Raw genomic sequence first — 15,475 nt, forward strand, 5'->3', positions numbered from 1 at the left:
AACTATGTGCATCCTGTGCGCGTTGGTGATATCTATAAATCTAGAACTAGAAACCATGATAAAGTGATTGTCAACTTAATTCGTATAAGAAGACACATATTTAAAAATACTGTTGCACAATTTTCTTTATTTATATTACAGACTGACTACTTTGCTTACTTTAATAAATTGTTTATTCTATAATTGTCCAAGAAAATTTTCTATGTACAAAACAAATAGAGTTCGTTGTAAATTCCTAGTAGTGTGGAATCGTATTTAGATTTCATTTTGATCTGTAAAAAAACAAATGACAAAATATATGAGAGTACTTGCTTCAAAGCCCATAAGCATTATCTGATGCATTTCGTGAAAATATCATTTGCTTAAATATTATTTATCGAATCCTTCAACTAATGATTAACTAGTGATATAAAAGAAGACTAGGACGATTGAAGAAAGTATCAGAAATATATATAAGTTATTTTAGTAGAAACGGTGTTAATAAAAATGTTCGAGAAAGATACGACAAAAAAAGGTTTTACTGGTACACACACAATCTTACGCTGGGTTAATGCTGCGGTGTCTGAATTCCGATAGAGTTTCCCGATTACTCCACAAGCAATACACAGATGCTATACCTAATCCAATACAGCCACCTAATGCACATTTTCTCAAACCAGCTGAAAAAGTGGAATAATTATTAATATTATGTACATACATATAGATACAAACTATTAAAATAAAACATACTGGTAGACTTAAATAGCATGCCTGTTGCTGCTGCTGCTGCTAGTGTGTTCAAAGAATCATCTGTACCTCTTGCCCAAGATAAAAGTACACCAAAACCACTGTACATTACAGATACTATCCCAAATGTATTAGCTAATGAAGAACCACTCTTCATAACATAATTAATTAGTCTGTTGTTGAAAAGAGATAAACAGTTATTATTATACATTTTTACCCTTTTCTTAGCAAAAATTTATAGCATTTTCAAGATAATTTATTTTATAAGGGGTATCAATTACATACTGTGTTCTTCTAAGCTTGCCAGTTTGTCCTGCTAATGATGTTGCTTTGATACCTCTGTACAAGCCTGATGCACCACCAATACCAGCTCCTATTATGCATGCTGCACCAATTTGACTGAAGGCCAATTCGAATCGACCTCTTTGTTTTGCTGCACCCTCAGGAAAAATATATTCAGGTTGACTTGGAGGAAGATATGCAGGATCGAATTTTAAATAAGGACTGAGCTGTGCCAAACCCTGCTGAGATGTAACTGATGAACATAAAACATAAAATATTATATGTATAACATAAATTGGGAACTAAACGATAAATTTTTAAAAGTTTTATTCGGGTGAAATTTAAAAAATTATTCCGAATATTTGATAAGTTATCATTTGCCTATAAAGCATTGGAATTGATTCCCTAGATACAAATACTAAATTACCAAAAATTTCTGTGTTTACATTATCGTTGATTGAAGGCATATCTTGCAAAACATTTAATGATACTGATTGTATTTGTCTATATTTTTTGTTACAAAAAATGCTAAAATGTAGCACCTAAGTACTATTGACTGAATAACTTTGAATAAATATTTATTCTCAAATCATTCTTATTTTATGCATAAAACTTAATGCAAGCATGCTTTTCTAATCAACAATTTTCAATTGTTTATAATTCATAGTGTGAAAGTAGTGATGATACACAATGACAGGCATGATTTCACAGTCCTATCGCAGATGCGAGTAAATGTAAAATATATTTATAATTTCTAGAGACATCAATTATAAACGAACACATGATTACGAATGAAAGAATTAATCGTTTGATATAAGTTGAGGTTATACACACCTGGAAATCTAGCGAAATTTTTAACTTATAAATTGTACATTATAAAGTGAAAATTTCATATAATCTATTACCATACAATAATAATCGAACCATACATCATATAGGTAAAACCGATCAAAATTCTAACGACATAAATAGTGTAATAACTAATTGTTCATGGTGCTAACCATGAATTTTTCCAATTCATTTTCAACTTACCCGGTATATTTAGGTTTCCATATTTCTTACTACTCGTATCTTTCGTATTCTCATCACGTAAATCTATCATCTTTCACGTTTCTTCAATCAGACTTTAATATATTTACTTAATTACGTTTGGTACAGGTACTCACAGCAAACGGCAAACGCTCATTCCCACCAATTCCCGCACGCTTACAAATTTCCAACAATTGGTTAAGATCGAACACCCAGGACCACCCTGAACATGTTGAGAATAAACGTTTAACTTCGAATTTTTACCGCCTGTGGGTCGAAAATAAATTCTTTACGATCTGAGCAATCTGTAATCATCCATGATAATTATTAATTATAATTATGCAATACTATTGAGCACAAAATTATTTATTTATTGTTAAAATCACTTTAAACACTTTGTTAATAGATAACATTTTTTGTACGGTATTTTGTTTATTTACTACTTCATTTTTACGCAATAACTTGACCGATGAACCTAAATCTATCGTAGAGTAAACAGAATTTATTATGTAATGTGAACAGATAATAAAATTAATTATTTATTGTTGTGAACTAATTTTATTAAATACATTGACCTACAACTGATATCTATCTCATTCACATACCACATTCATTCACTTCAAGATTTATTTGTCACATGAAAATAGGAAACTCTTAAAAGAGTTTCATCATTCATATTGCTATAATATTGAACAATTAAAATTGTATATTTCTTGCAACAAAGATGCATATTTACATAGGCAGTGAACTACTATTTTAGCAATATAACGATTATTTATTAAATTACGAGTCATACGACGAGGCAGAATTATTGTAGAGCCTCTACACATGATTACTCAATCATAAAAGTCTGTGGAAATAATTTATTTACTGCAAAAGCAGCATTTGTAAAATTATTAGAGGGCACCGGAGCCTGATGATACGGCCCTTAAGGAAAGTTGCTAGCGACAACTTCGACATCTAGCGGCGACCCACGAACTAACATGATTAGTAAGGACCGTATTATCGGGGGCAGGGCCCCCTTTAATAACATATTTCGAATCATTAAGAAACCATTAACAAACGAAATTATTATGGAAAATCGTTCACAGTGCTGTTTCAAAGTACAGACTAGATTAAATAATTGAATTTAAGTAGTAAATGTATTAAAAATAATAAAATATTAATAATTTTATATTTATTAATAACTTACGTTATTGTTAACTTATTTATTCATATAGTTGACAAAGTCTATTCTCGCCCTAGCTTATTCTATGCGATTTTCCAAACTAATGTTACTTATTTATTGCAAAAGCAGTATTAGAGTTTATTACTTGGCACCGGACCCTGATGACACGGCCCTTAAGAAAAGTTGCCAGCGACAACTTCGACATCTAGCGGTGGCCCACGAACTACCATTCCTTATAAGGTCCGTATCACCAGGTGCCAGTGCCTTCTAATAACACTCAAATGCCGTTTTTGCAACAAACAAGTAGTGTTAGTTTGGAAAATCGTACAGAATAAGCTTAGGAGAGAATAGAAGTTGTCAGCTATATGAATAAACAAACCAATAGCAGCATAAATAATTAATGGGTGCAAAATTCTTAATATTTCATTATTTCTAATAGATTTGCTACTCAAATTCAACTATTTGATTCAATCTGTAGTTCGAAACAGTTCTCTGAACGATTTGCCATAACAATTTCATTTGTTAATGGTTTCTTAATATATTGAAATATTTTATTAAAGTGGGGCCTGCCCCCGATAATACGGACCTTACTAAACATGTTAGTTCGTATGCCGCCGCTAGATGTCAAAGTTGTCGCTTGCAACTTTCTTTAAGGGCCGTATCATCAGGGTCCGGTGCTCCCATAATAATTTTTCAAATACTGTTTTTGCAATAAATAAACTATTTCCATAGACTTTTAGGGTTATATAATGATATGTAAAGAGTCTACAATGATTCTGCATTATCAGATAGCTAGTAAATCAATACATCAGGAATATCTAAGTGAAGTTTTCTTATAAGATTCGGAATATTGGATAAAATATTGCGTAGATATTGCCACAATATCTCAATATCTTTACGTCCATATTGATGTACTATTGTTTGAATAATAATAGAAAATGAGCTACTAAATAATAGCAGGAAATAGCGTGCGAATGACATGCATAATTATGCATCGTATGCATGCACTGGCATGCACCGAAGAAACTCGTGCATACATGCGAATTAAAAAAATGTTAGTGCTATTAACTACGATTAGATGGCGCATACGGTTTATGGTAAAAAATGGCACGACTGAAGTAGTCACAAAGCTTTCTTAGCTCGAAAGCCGCAGTATCGTATCGTATCCAGAATACATACACATATTCGCATTTGTATCATACATATACGTGCATATGAATGTGTAGCAGAGTGTCAAGCCTAAATCCGAACACAGAGAATGGAGGGGAAATGTATTAACGATAGGAGCGACGCTGTGTGGCAACGGCTGCGCATCAAACTATGCATTGCATTGATGTCGAAAATGGCGTCGGGCTCGGAGGTGCCAGAATATTCGTCTCCAGCAAAGCGACGAAAAGTCGATGGCAACGATTACTCCGGTACAAGGACCAAGAGACCTGAATTTGAAGATTGTGAGATGTCGCGGAATACCCCAAACGAAGATCTCGAAGGTATTTTGATAAAAATATGGTCGATTCATTAATGAAATTGACGAGGTTGCAAGATGGCGGTTTAGAAAGCGTCCGATCGTATTGCGTGATCATCGTTTATTCATAGCCGACGTGAGATCAAAGACGCCATGACAGTTTCTACGTACGTCGTAAATTTCGTACAAGTAATGTTTTTTTTACATTCATGTAATTTATACAGACCTATTCGTTGAATTTACATCAATTTTCCGTGTAAAATTGTTTCATTGATTCAATCTTTTAAATCGGCAAATGAATTTATTTCGTTAAGCAATCGTGCAAAGGAAAATTGGTTTGGTGAAAATAGAAAAACTAGTGACAGTGTAATGGCAAGTACTCTACGTTCGGTGAACGTTCATAGATGGCACGACTTTCAGTACTCGCGGGGATTTTTTTTAAAAAATTCCTACTGTCCCGCCTATTTTAAAAGTTTGTTATATTGAGCAATTTGCTTTTCAATTTAATTTTATTCCATAGAAATGCAATTATTCTTTACGCGTTGAAAATGAAACACGATAGAACAAGACAGTTATTATTGAAAATTGAAATTCAATATTATCGCATTGTACGATATAATGGAATTGTGTCGATAACAAGTAACAAATTATATTACAGAAACATATGGAATAGACAGCGGGTACAACGAATTAAGCGATGAATCAAAATCAGCATCTATTTCTCCACACACCATAAATTTCATGACAAATTTGTCAAGACTTGATTCAACTAGTGACGATACCGGTTGTCCGTGAGTTTTATTACTTTCGTTTTAATAGTTATTATTAGTGACTTGTATACCTTAAAATAAGGCATGCGAGTAAGAGTTTGATTGTGTTATGTTATCAAGATAATTTAGTTCATCAGATGTAATGTTTCAGAATCGATACTGCAGATGAAAAAGATGAAGTGTCATCAACAGTTTCAAATCTATCTGATTTATCAGGACTGTCTGATTTTTCTGCAGAAGGAGAAACAAATCATCAATGGAGAAATGCATCCTCATGGGTACAGAAGCAAATGTTGATAGGTGCTGATCCTAGAGATCTTCTATATCATCTTCTCATGGATTCTACTCAAATTCCGGAGCAAGTTGACGACTTGACTCTTTGGAAGGTACTAAGAAATACAAGAGATTGTATTAAGTTTGAATTGTGCGTTAAAATTGATTCATCCATTTTTGTTTCTACATGTGCAATTTTAGATTATAATAAATATGATGTCCGAACCACCGCGTCGACAAAAGTTAAGACACATTAATACTTTGTTAGATGTGGTGAAATTAATACGTAAGAGTAAAAGAATCATAGTCCTGACTGGTGCAGGTGTAAGTGTCAGTTGCGGCATTCCTGATTTTCGAAGTAAAGACGGTATTTATTCCAGATTGGCGCAAGATTTTCCAGACTTACCCGACCCACAGGTACCATGATTAAGACAGACATTGAAGTAAATTTGATTTAAAGAATAGGAAATATTAATCTTTTTTTTCTTTGACTTTATTGTAGGCTATGTTTGATATCAATTATTTTGGACAAGACCCAAGACCTTTTTACAAATTTGCGAGAGAAATTTATCCTGGTCAATTTAAACCGAGTCCTTGTCACAGGTTTATTAAAATGCTTGACAAACAAAAGAAACTTCTAAGAAATTATTCACAGAACATTGATACTCTTGAGCAAGTAGCAGGCATTGAAAATGTAATTGAATGCCACGGTTAGTAAAATACATATATGTGTACTCTCATATCAGTAGACATTTGTTAATAATGCATAAATTTTCTATTTAAGGTTCTTTTGCGACTGCGTCGTGTACAAGATGTAAATATCAAGTGAAAGCAGACGATATCAGAGAAGATATTTTTGCCCAGAAAATACCCTTGTGCCCAAAGTGTAGAATTAATGCTTTGCCTTCCATATTAGAAATTAATCCTAACGAAAGTTACAGAGGTAATCCTAAACATAATATCTGCACAATTTGTACGTGCTCATGGTGATATTTTATCGTTTAAGGAGAAAAAACACACACATAATCAGTTGTCAATTTCTTTGGTATAGAACATAAACCACTAGTGATAGTTTTTGCTATTAGTCTTTCCTGTAGCGCGTCGCGACTCGGTGGCCATGAGAGAACATTATCTACTCTTTGCGGAATACGTCTTCGCTATATGATGTTGCCATTTACTCTCATCTACGCATAAGTTGATACATCAATTGTAACTACCAGTAAAACTTTGGCTTGTTTATAAGCATATAAGGTAAACTTATAAAAGTTGCATCATGTTACACGTGCGTGCTGTTTAGCCAGATTTGCGAGGTACGATTTGCGATTCGCGGTTAATAAGATTTCAAAGATTCAAAGAACATGATGTGTTTCCGATAGAATATTGTACCAATATAATAAAACGGAAAGCGCAATCTGCTACGGCCAACGGAGCAAAGTAGTGAAAGGAAGGTTTTCACGGGAAATTTGTATAATTTACAGATTTGGTGACACAGGGTATAATGAAACCGGACATCGTTTTCTTCGGTGAAGGACTTCCGGATGCTTTTCACGACGCGATGGCCAAAGATAAAGATGACTGTGATCTTTTAATCGTAATCGGTTCATCGTTAAAAGTCCGACCAGTAGCATTGATTCCTTCCTCTATTCCATCACATGTTCCGCAAATTCTCATTAATCGGGAATCGTTGCCACATTTGAAATTCGACGTCGAATTATTAGGAGATGGTGATGTCATCATAAATCAGTTGTGTCATTTGTAAGTAATTAGTATCTATGATTGTATCGACGCGTACTTACTTATGCACGATCTTTAAATAGGAGAAGAAAGAAATAAAAAGGGATAAGAAGAGAAAAGATTGACCGCTAAATACATTATTATAAATGCATGCATTTATGTTTCTGCAGAATGGGGGATTCCTACAAAGAAGTATGCTGGAACGACACAATCCTTGAAGAGACAACGCAACTTTTGCCGGTACGTTACTTAACGGACGATACTTGGGAGCAAAGTCAGGACACGACGATGAATACCACGTTATCTCAAGATAGTGTTGAAACTGATTTTAAGCCGCAGGACTTGTGTTCTGCCGAAAGTCAAGAGAGTCTAATGATCGATAATAGTAGTATACACCGACAACACAGAGGATATATAAACGCACGCGTTTCACCCTTTCGCAATCATCAAATAAATAACACGGATGAGAGATTCAGTCTTTTAGGAGGTAGCCCAAAAAGAAGATTAGGCGAATCGAGTGCAGAAAGTAGTCCGAAAAGAATGAATTTTGGTTGCAATTCTTCACTAGACTTCAGTTCTTCTTCCTCGATACCGGAGACTTCCGATTGTTCGACAACTGATTATAAAATTCATATCGTATCGGTGGAATCTACATCAAAAAACAATGGAAAAGTTTATAACTTAGAAGAGTGTCAAGTATTTCCAAGGATAATGGAATTTTCTTCAGAAAGTACGATATTAGATTCGACATTAAAATCGAATGGTTGCGTGGAAAATACAATAATGTCGAGTGTAAATGACAATTGCATTGTAACGGAGACTACAGAAGTTGATAAAATTAATTTTAAACCGAGACAAGCATCTATCGATTCCGCTTTGGATTCTGGAATAGGCGATAGTTGTAATAGTGTCGATAGTCGTGAAGAAAAAGACGATAAAGAAGAATTAAAGAACGAGAGATTGCAAAGGCACTGTTGGCAACCTAAAGCACGTGAAAGTCTTGCTACAAGATTACCAGGTATGAGATATAAAATGTCATTTTTTTTTTTTTTTTTTTTTTTTTTTAAACTTTTTTCCTCGTTCTAATAAAGCTACATTTCTCTATCGTTTTCTAACAGAAAACTCATATTACCAATTAACACCTGGAAAATATATATTTCCCGGAGCGGAAGTATATTCAGATCTCGAAGATTATGATCAGTGCTCTTTTTCGATAAATTCTGAAAGTTCGGAAAGCGATAGCGATTCCTCGTCTATAGAAGAGGAGGAGGAAGAGGAGGAGGAGGAGGAGGAGGAGGAAGAGGAGGAGGAGGTGGAAGTAGAAGAAGAAGAAGAAGAAGAGGAAGATGACGAGGAAGTGGAGGAGGAGGATGTGAAAGAGAAAAAAGAAGAGGAGGAAAAGCAGGAGAAAAACATAGAGGGAAGATGTAAAGAAGAAGAGAAAAAACAAATGAATAAAAAGAGCATAGTAAAGGAAACAAGTAAGTCTCGCGTAATTTTATTAAGAAGATATCATTTAACTTAATATTAATTTAATTCAATAGACCAGACGAAAACACTACAGGATGCTGCAAATGACAAAGCTAATCTAGACGACGAAGATACTGAAGTAAAGTGGATTACGAATCGTTCTAACAGTGAGGTGCACAATTAGGGGTAAACTGCATTTAAAATAGTGACAATCTTTATTCGTATTATTCTTATCAAACGATAAATGAAGAGTGCAATTGTTACCGATTACACACGCGTAAGCATGCATGTATAGATACAAGTGTTTACGATAATAATAGGGTTCGTATCTCTTTCCTATAATATGATTTGTTATTGATTTATGAAGAAGGCAAGAGTGAAATCTTTCAGAAAGATTTCTCGAGTAAACATTGTTTGACGATGGGATATAGTTATATGTATAACATTGGAACGTACTATAATTCTCTCTTCTCTAGTGACAGTTTCTTCGAATTTATGTCTTCAGAAAGCACAAATTGAATTTGTCACAAGTTAAAGAAATTTCGTGATATAGTATTATACGTTATACAATATCACGAAATACAAGATAGTAGTAACTTTTTGACATAAAACATGGAAGCTTGGAAATTTGTCTTCTTTCGTGAACATCCATCACCATGAATTATCAATCCACAACATCGTGTCGTACTTTTGTAAATATGTCACCAATCTGATTGTTCACACGCGCAGTTGGAAGCTGATTTATAATGCTGGCAACTGTACGTATGTCGTCGATCAGTATCGTAATATATTTGTATATGTACGGTGTGATATTCTGAAGTCAATTGTACATACAATAATGTATAATATTAATGATAAATACACGACTAGGAATTCGATAAATTGTTCTTCCATGGAAATGTCGCCCAATAATCTGACATTTAATTTGATCGATAATTGGTAATTGACAACTATCGAGCAAATTATTGTTACCAAAAAGTACGAATTTATTATGAGGCAATGGTGGTGTTCACTTAATTTCGATAGGCTGATACTTGATTAACCTCTATTAAAAACAATCCATGACATATATATTCGTATACTATTTTCATCTTTCCATTTGTTAATTTCTAGAATAACGAACCTTATTATTTTACAAGGTACGTCTGAACGAAACGACAACGATGTTCATTTTTATTTCACAACAATGTTGTGTTTGTTACGTATGAATGTAAATAATCTGTCATTCACAAGTAAGTTAAATGCTCCGAATATCGTGCAATTATAGGATGGCGAAGGAAGTGATTTAGACGAATTATTCTATATTCTTAAAGAAAGTACAGAATAATAAAAAGAGTAATTGAATATTTCATTGAAGTGATTGACGTTTTTGTGTATTTCAGTGATTTAAAAATCAACTTTAGCGCAGAGCATCATAAAAAAATAATTAATCGACATTGATATTTGGTAGATGTACACACATACATGCTTGTAGGTAACGGTGATAAATTTTGCATCGGAAGATGGAAAGAGATGAAAAAGAAGATGTAATGGATTGTCTTTGAAGAAACTAATCTGAATGAATGTTTTTTCTTCGCTGCAGAAAGAGAATAGAAAAAGACATAAAGTTGTAAGAGATTGATTAATACAGTGGTGCACGCTTTAGCATTCGCAATCCGGGAGCCTATCCGGACCGTTATCCGTGCAGGTCACTTCTAGGAATTCGATTGAACGAAAGAGAAGAGAGCGAGTATAAATGAGATAATAGAGATACCTAGTACAGATCTGTTGTAAGAAAAGAAAGATATGGGTATTTGGGTCTGTTTGGGTTTTGCACCGCGAAACGAGAAGCCGCTAAAACGTGGATCAGTGAATTGTTATTACTGCTAGTGCTACGTTTACTTATCGTTGTCGTTCTTAACATACTAATAATGTAATGAATGATTGCTACTATCGTTAATTGTCTAGCCCTTACGTTTACTGCTATCAGCTTATCATTAACGGTTATTTATATTTTGTAAATTACTGTACAAGTTGAAGAGCGAGAGAAAATCATAAATAATTCAGATTCGCGTATTTTGAAATAGTTTGTCTGATAATGTAAAAGGACAAAGAAAAAGTATTAATTTTGTCACAAGACTTGTTAAGATATATTGGTGTGTTCAGTGTACCATTGGTGGAACTAATGAGAAAGAAACGTATACACAGACGAAAGCATATAACGACGTATATTGTATGTCTAGGGTGTTTGTTCTAATTCAATACAGTACATAGATACGTATAAAAATGAGTAAGTGGTACGTATCGTATGTGTATACGTATAATTACGGTTTCAAAGATAGTAGAAAATAATGGTGCTGTGTGTACGGTGAAATAAATTGTCACCAAATAGAAGAAGTTTGGTCACCGTGAGGATGACGAAGACAGTCTAGATACATAGTTTTATAAGTTTTATCGATAGATTTCAATATCTGAATACAGAATTTATCGCAATGATTTCGCACTAAATGTTTTTAGATTCATTAGATTTTCATTTCTTTTTATTGGAGCACGGGCGAATGTACAAAGCAATGTTGGATAGCTTGGCATTGCGTGTTATTTTTATATGAACGAGAAAATATAGAATAGTAAACATACAGAATTAAAGAGATGAGAAATCAAAGGTACGCGACAATCTTCGAGACGAATCGCACACCGGATTTGCATATCTCTTTTTCTGCATCCGTAGCGATATTGTCTCGAAGTCTGTCATCATCGCTAATATTTGTAAAGAATGAAACGGTTGTGTGAATATTTATTCTAATTACTAGCGTTATAACTGTTTAATGAACCTTACAGTATGAAAAATTCACATACCTATCTGCGGTGTGCGCGCACATGTAATATACATATACATATACATATACATATAGATACACACGTATATAAATGCGACGGTAAAGCATAGCAAAGCGAGTATGAGATTACTATCATCACCAAGAATAAGTCAGTGTTTGTTACAGATACATTTCCAATACATGGAGGGAAGCTTATTTTCTTTTTGCTGACCGTGTAAAGAAAAAGTTAAGGATAAACTTCGGTTGAAAGCTTAAACGTAGCCGATAACACAGTGAGAGTTGAGTATGGATGTGAGTGAGAAGCAATATGGATGAAGAGAAATGATTCGGTTCCTCATGGATATACAGTCAGTTTTATAATATTTAGAAGATTCATCTTCCGCTATGTACAAATGGCTTTATTTATCATTGTTTTACAAATTCATACGCAAGAAAAGTACGAATTAGGTATTATTATTTGTCTTTATTTATTCGAAGACTATATAAACTAATAGACAGAATAAGTAAATAGGCGAATAGATAAAGAAATCGATAGATAGATATTTAGGTAGATAGGTAGGTAGGTAGGTAGATAGATAAATAGATAGGGTAATATGTATGATATAAGTAAAAGAATGCAAAATATGCATACTCTGTTGTACACAACTTAGGTGTCGTATATTACACGGCATTATATGCATACGTGCAGAGATACACGCGTGCACAAATAGTATACGTATACTACTACGGAGTGTAAACGATATAGAGAGGATAAAGAATAATATTTGAAAGGGTGTTAGGAGAGCTGAGAAAAAAAAAGAAAAACAAAACGTGTCCTGTGACGGAATATGAAAATTAAACCGAAATAGATACAACAAAACGTATTTATAGATCTCCCCTACCACCCTTCGAAATATTCTACGTATGTTGTTTACATCTTCTCTATATGAATATTATACTATTTAGGTGTACGTACACATGTAATGCATAAAAAGTTGGTTTCAGTCGGCGTCCTGAAAACTTTTCAAACTATTTCTCTCTGTTGATCGATCGATCGGTAGGAGATCTAAAAAATTGCATTATCTTATATTTTTCCAGGTATACGATATGATCCTGTCTATGAACCATTCGTATTGCGTTCATCACGGTTCACTTCTGTACGTTCTACTTAAGCATTTACTTACTTTTCGGCTACTTAAAAGTTACTTATTTAATAAAAACAGAGCAAGAAGGAAGAAATGAAGAAACGATAAGAGAATGATAGATTTATGATAAATGAAGATAGCGTATCCTATGCAATGTTAGCTCACGTGCGGTCGATTCAGAGAGAGACAGAGAGAGAGAGAGAGAGAGAGAGAGAGAGAGAGAGAGAGAGAGAGAGAGAGAGAGAGAGAGAGAGAGAGAGAGAGAGAGAGAGAGAGAGAGAGAAGCATCAACTTGCAAAGATTTGACAATCATGCCAACTTTTTTCCCATTGTACTGACTTTTTGTATAAATATGTCGCATTGTAAATATTTATTATTTTTACCGTGTATTCGTATCGTAAATTTCTATCGTTTCGGCTCAGCAATGAATCATAGTGTGTTGTCTGTCTCTTTCTTTATGCTTAGCGGCTAATTTATTCTTCTACTTTTCGGAGACTATTCGTCTATTGACTCACAATCTATTCCACAAGGGATTATCAATATGTTCATCGTTTAGCCGACACGAAAGAACAGGGTGTAACAGGAACTCTGAATTTTTTATAATTTGTTATTGAATGTAATGAATGTTATAAAAATGTTCTCCATTTTCGACGTTATAAGTTTTTTGTTTCTTTGGTATTATTAACGTGTAAGCTTATCTTCTAAATTAAACATTTTTCTATGATAACTATGACTCACTGATTTATCCGTGTTATACCATTTTTCATCTCTTATGAAACCGGTTTTTCTCCCAAACATTGCGTAATAAATAGATGCGATGAGGATAGAAGATTAAGTTGAGTGAACCCTAGAATTTGAATTAGATCAGAATTTATCAAACAATATCGCAAGCTTGATAAATCTATTCAGAATTTCTCCTCCTCCGGTATTTGAAACAATTGAATAGTCTTGAAAGGAAAGTGAAACGATCATTTGGAAACAATTCATTGAGAAATTAAGAATGAAAAATGTTTCAAGAACAATTGTATTTATTATTTATTTCTTTATTTATTTGCTTTATTGTTGTATGTCATATAATAGTTTTGTGTTGTATATCGCAATTATCATAAATCAAATTTGAAAATAGGCTTTAAATTATAACAATGTATCTTAGAGAATAATTGAAGCGTTCCCTGGAATAATAGATCAAAAGCTCTCGAACAATTTTCAGGAGCTTCATCGAAACTTACGCGTAGGGGACCGTTTCAATTACAGTATCGTCGCTATATATTGAACACTTGTCGAAATCCCCGCCAAGAAAGATTTTCAAATGTTCAATCGAAATGAACATTTCTTATGTATATCGAGTGTTTAAATCTAGAATATTTAATATTATATCATACTAGTCCAGCCGAAACAGCAGGTGACATTTTCTATTTACCTTCCACTTCCTATAATTACGTCTTGTGTAATAATAACCATAATATAATAATAAACATTATTACCACCACAGCAATAATAGTATATTATAATAGCACTGTTGCTAGGGACGCACGAAATTACATTTACGTGTCAGCGACCCACTACCTGTTTAGCAATGAACATATTCATTGATCTGAATAAGATTCGGTATACATAATGTTTAATGTATCATTAGTACAACGCGTATTATTTAGTTCCTGCCAATATCTTTTCTTCTCTTTTTCACACTTGTCCTTCGAAGTCTTCACTGTATATAAGAAGGTAATGCAATCTATATTGTGTCGAAAACCTGGTCTTATGTTCTGTCCAAGTAGTATGTGCTCGTGTCGTCTACAGCCTCTTCCGTTTAGAACTTCTTTCTGCATTCTGACTTTTGTTTCCTTCCCTCGTTACATTATATTTTAGTATTCACTTTTTTCGTACTCTTTTCGTACTTTTTTCGTTCACGATAGCTCGTAATCCTTTGAACGCATATTACGCTTGAAGGATCAAATGCGTTTCGACAGAAATACAAGATACAAGTAAAGAGAAAAGAATACGTGTAGGAGGCGAGAAAGAGCATAATTGTTGTGATTGAGTTCCACCAACTATGCATAGTATGCACACACGCGCGCGCGCGCGCGCACTCTCTCTCTCTCTCTCTCTCTCTCTCTCTCTCTCTCTTTCTCACACACACACACACATTTCGCACAATGATTCTCGTATGCAGATGATCAGCGGCATCGGAACGTCGACGATACTTTAACAAATCCGCTTCAAAGTGAGAAGTTACTCTGTTTGTGAGACTCAAAAAGAGGCCATTTAAAAGAAAAAAGCTAATTACAAGATGCTACGAAATTGAAAGTTTGTTGAGAGGGAGAAGAAAAACTAAAAAATAAAAGATTATCGAAGAAGCTAGAACTCAGGTTCCGCATCCTATGTCAAATGCCGAGAATCGTTTTTCATATCTTTTTTCGTTTCTCAGCACTCCGATATGTGCACTGTTAAGTTAATGTTGTTATCTACTACTTAAAATTAGATTGCGACAAACGCGTGAACCGCAAAATTATCGTTGCTTATACGATACCACAGTAAATAATACGAAAGTGAAGCTTTTAATTTAATTGAAAGTTTGATTCGAAGAATAAAAAAAAAAAAAAAAAAAAAAAATTGAAAAA

The 15,475-nt window shown here is 33.8% G+C and overlaps 2 protein-coding genes across 4 annotated transcripts; one reads left to right on the plus strand and one right to left on the minus strand.

Moving 5' to 3' along the window:
* Positions 1-107: 107 nt before the first annotated feature.
* Positions 108-5,018, minus strand: Tim23 (translocase of inner mitochondrial membrane 23). Of its 2 annotated transcripts, none has more exons than XM_076383223.1 (6): positions 4,897-5,018; positions 2,041-2,342; positions 1,012-1,261; positions 730-899; positions 542-659; positions 108-272 (listed from the first exon to the last, which is right to left on the minus strand). In XM_076383223.1, the coding sequence occupies exons 2-6, from the start codon at positions 2,108-2,110 to the stop codon at positions 263-265; spliced, it is 618 nt and encodes a 205-aa protein (XP_076239338.1). In that variant the 5' UTR covers positions 2,111-2,342; positions 4,897-5,018; the 3' UTR covers positions 108-262. The 2 variants fall into 2 exon arrangements, with proteins under 2 accessions (XP_076239338.1, XP_076239339.1); XM_076383224.1 differs by having other exon boundaries at positions 532-659.
* Positions 4,548-9,742, plus strand: Sirt1 (Sirtuin 1). Of its 2 annotated transcripts, XM_076383197.1 has the most exons (10): positions 4,548-4,695; positions 5,329-5,461; positions 5,592-5,826; positions 5,915-6,130; positions 6,216-6,423; positions 6,498-6,656; positions 7,192-7,468; positions 7,618-8,465; positions 8,566-8,928; positions 8,992-9,742. In XM_076383197.1, the coding sequence occupies exons 1-10, from the start codon at positions 4,548-4,550 to the stop codon at positions 9,099-9,101; spliced, it is 2,697 nt and encodes an 898-aa protein (XP_076239312.1). In that variant the 3' UTR covers positions 9,102-9,742. The 2 variants fall into 2 exon arrangements, with proteins under 2 accessions (XP_076239312.1, XP_076239313.1); XM_076383198.1 differs by lacking the exon at positions 4,548-4,695 and having other exon boundaries at positions 5,399-5,461; positions 5,678-5,826.
* The last annotated feature ends 5,733 nt before the right edge of the window (positions 9,743-15,475 follow it).

The sequence above is a fragment of the Calliopsis andreniformis genome, chromosome 8 (genome assembly GCF_051401765.1).
Source record: "Calliopsis andreniformis isolate RMS-2024a chromosome 8, iyCalAndr_principal, whole genome shotgun sequence".
Classification (NCBI taxonomy): Eukaryota; Metazoa; Arthropoda; class Insecta; order Hymenoptera; family Andrenidae; genus Calliopsis; species Calliopsis andreniformis.

Excerpts from the sequence above, each read along its gene's own strand:
- Tim23 (XM_076383223.1), bottom strand. The coding sequence starts at position 2,110 with ATGATAGATTTACGTGATGAGAATACGAAAGATACGAGTAGTAAGAAA. Across the intron at positions 900-1,011 it reads GGCAAGCTTAGAAGAACACA|ACTAATTAATTATGTTATGA; the intron begins GTATGTAATTGA and ends TTTCAACAACAG. Across the intron at positions 660-729 it reads CATGCTATTTAAGTCTACCA|CTGGTTTGAGAAAATGTGCA; the intron begins GTATGTTTTATT and ends CCACTTTTTCAG.
- Sirt1 (XM_076383197.1), top strand. The coding sequence starts at position 4,548 with ATGGCGTCGGGCTCGGAGGTGCCAGAATATTCGTCTCCAGCAAAGCGA. Across the intron at positions 7,469-7,617 it reads ATAAATCAGTTGTGTCATTT|AATGGGGGATTCCTACAAAG; the intron begins GTAAGTAATTAG and ends ATGTTTCTGCAG. Across the intron at positions 8,466-8,565 it reads TCTTGCTACAAGATTACCAG|AAAACTCATATTACCAATTA; the intron begins GTATGAGATATA and ends GTTTTCTAACAG.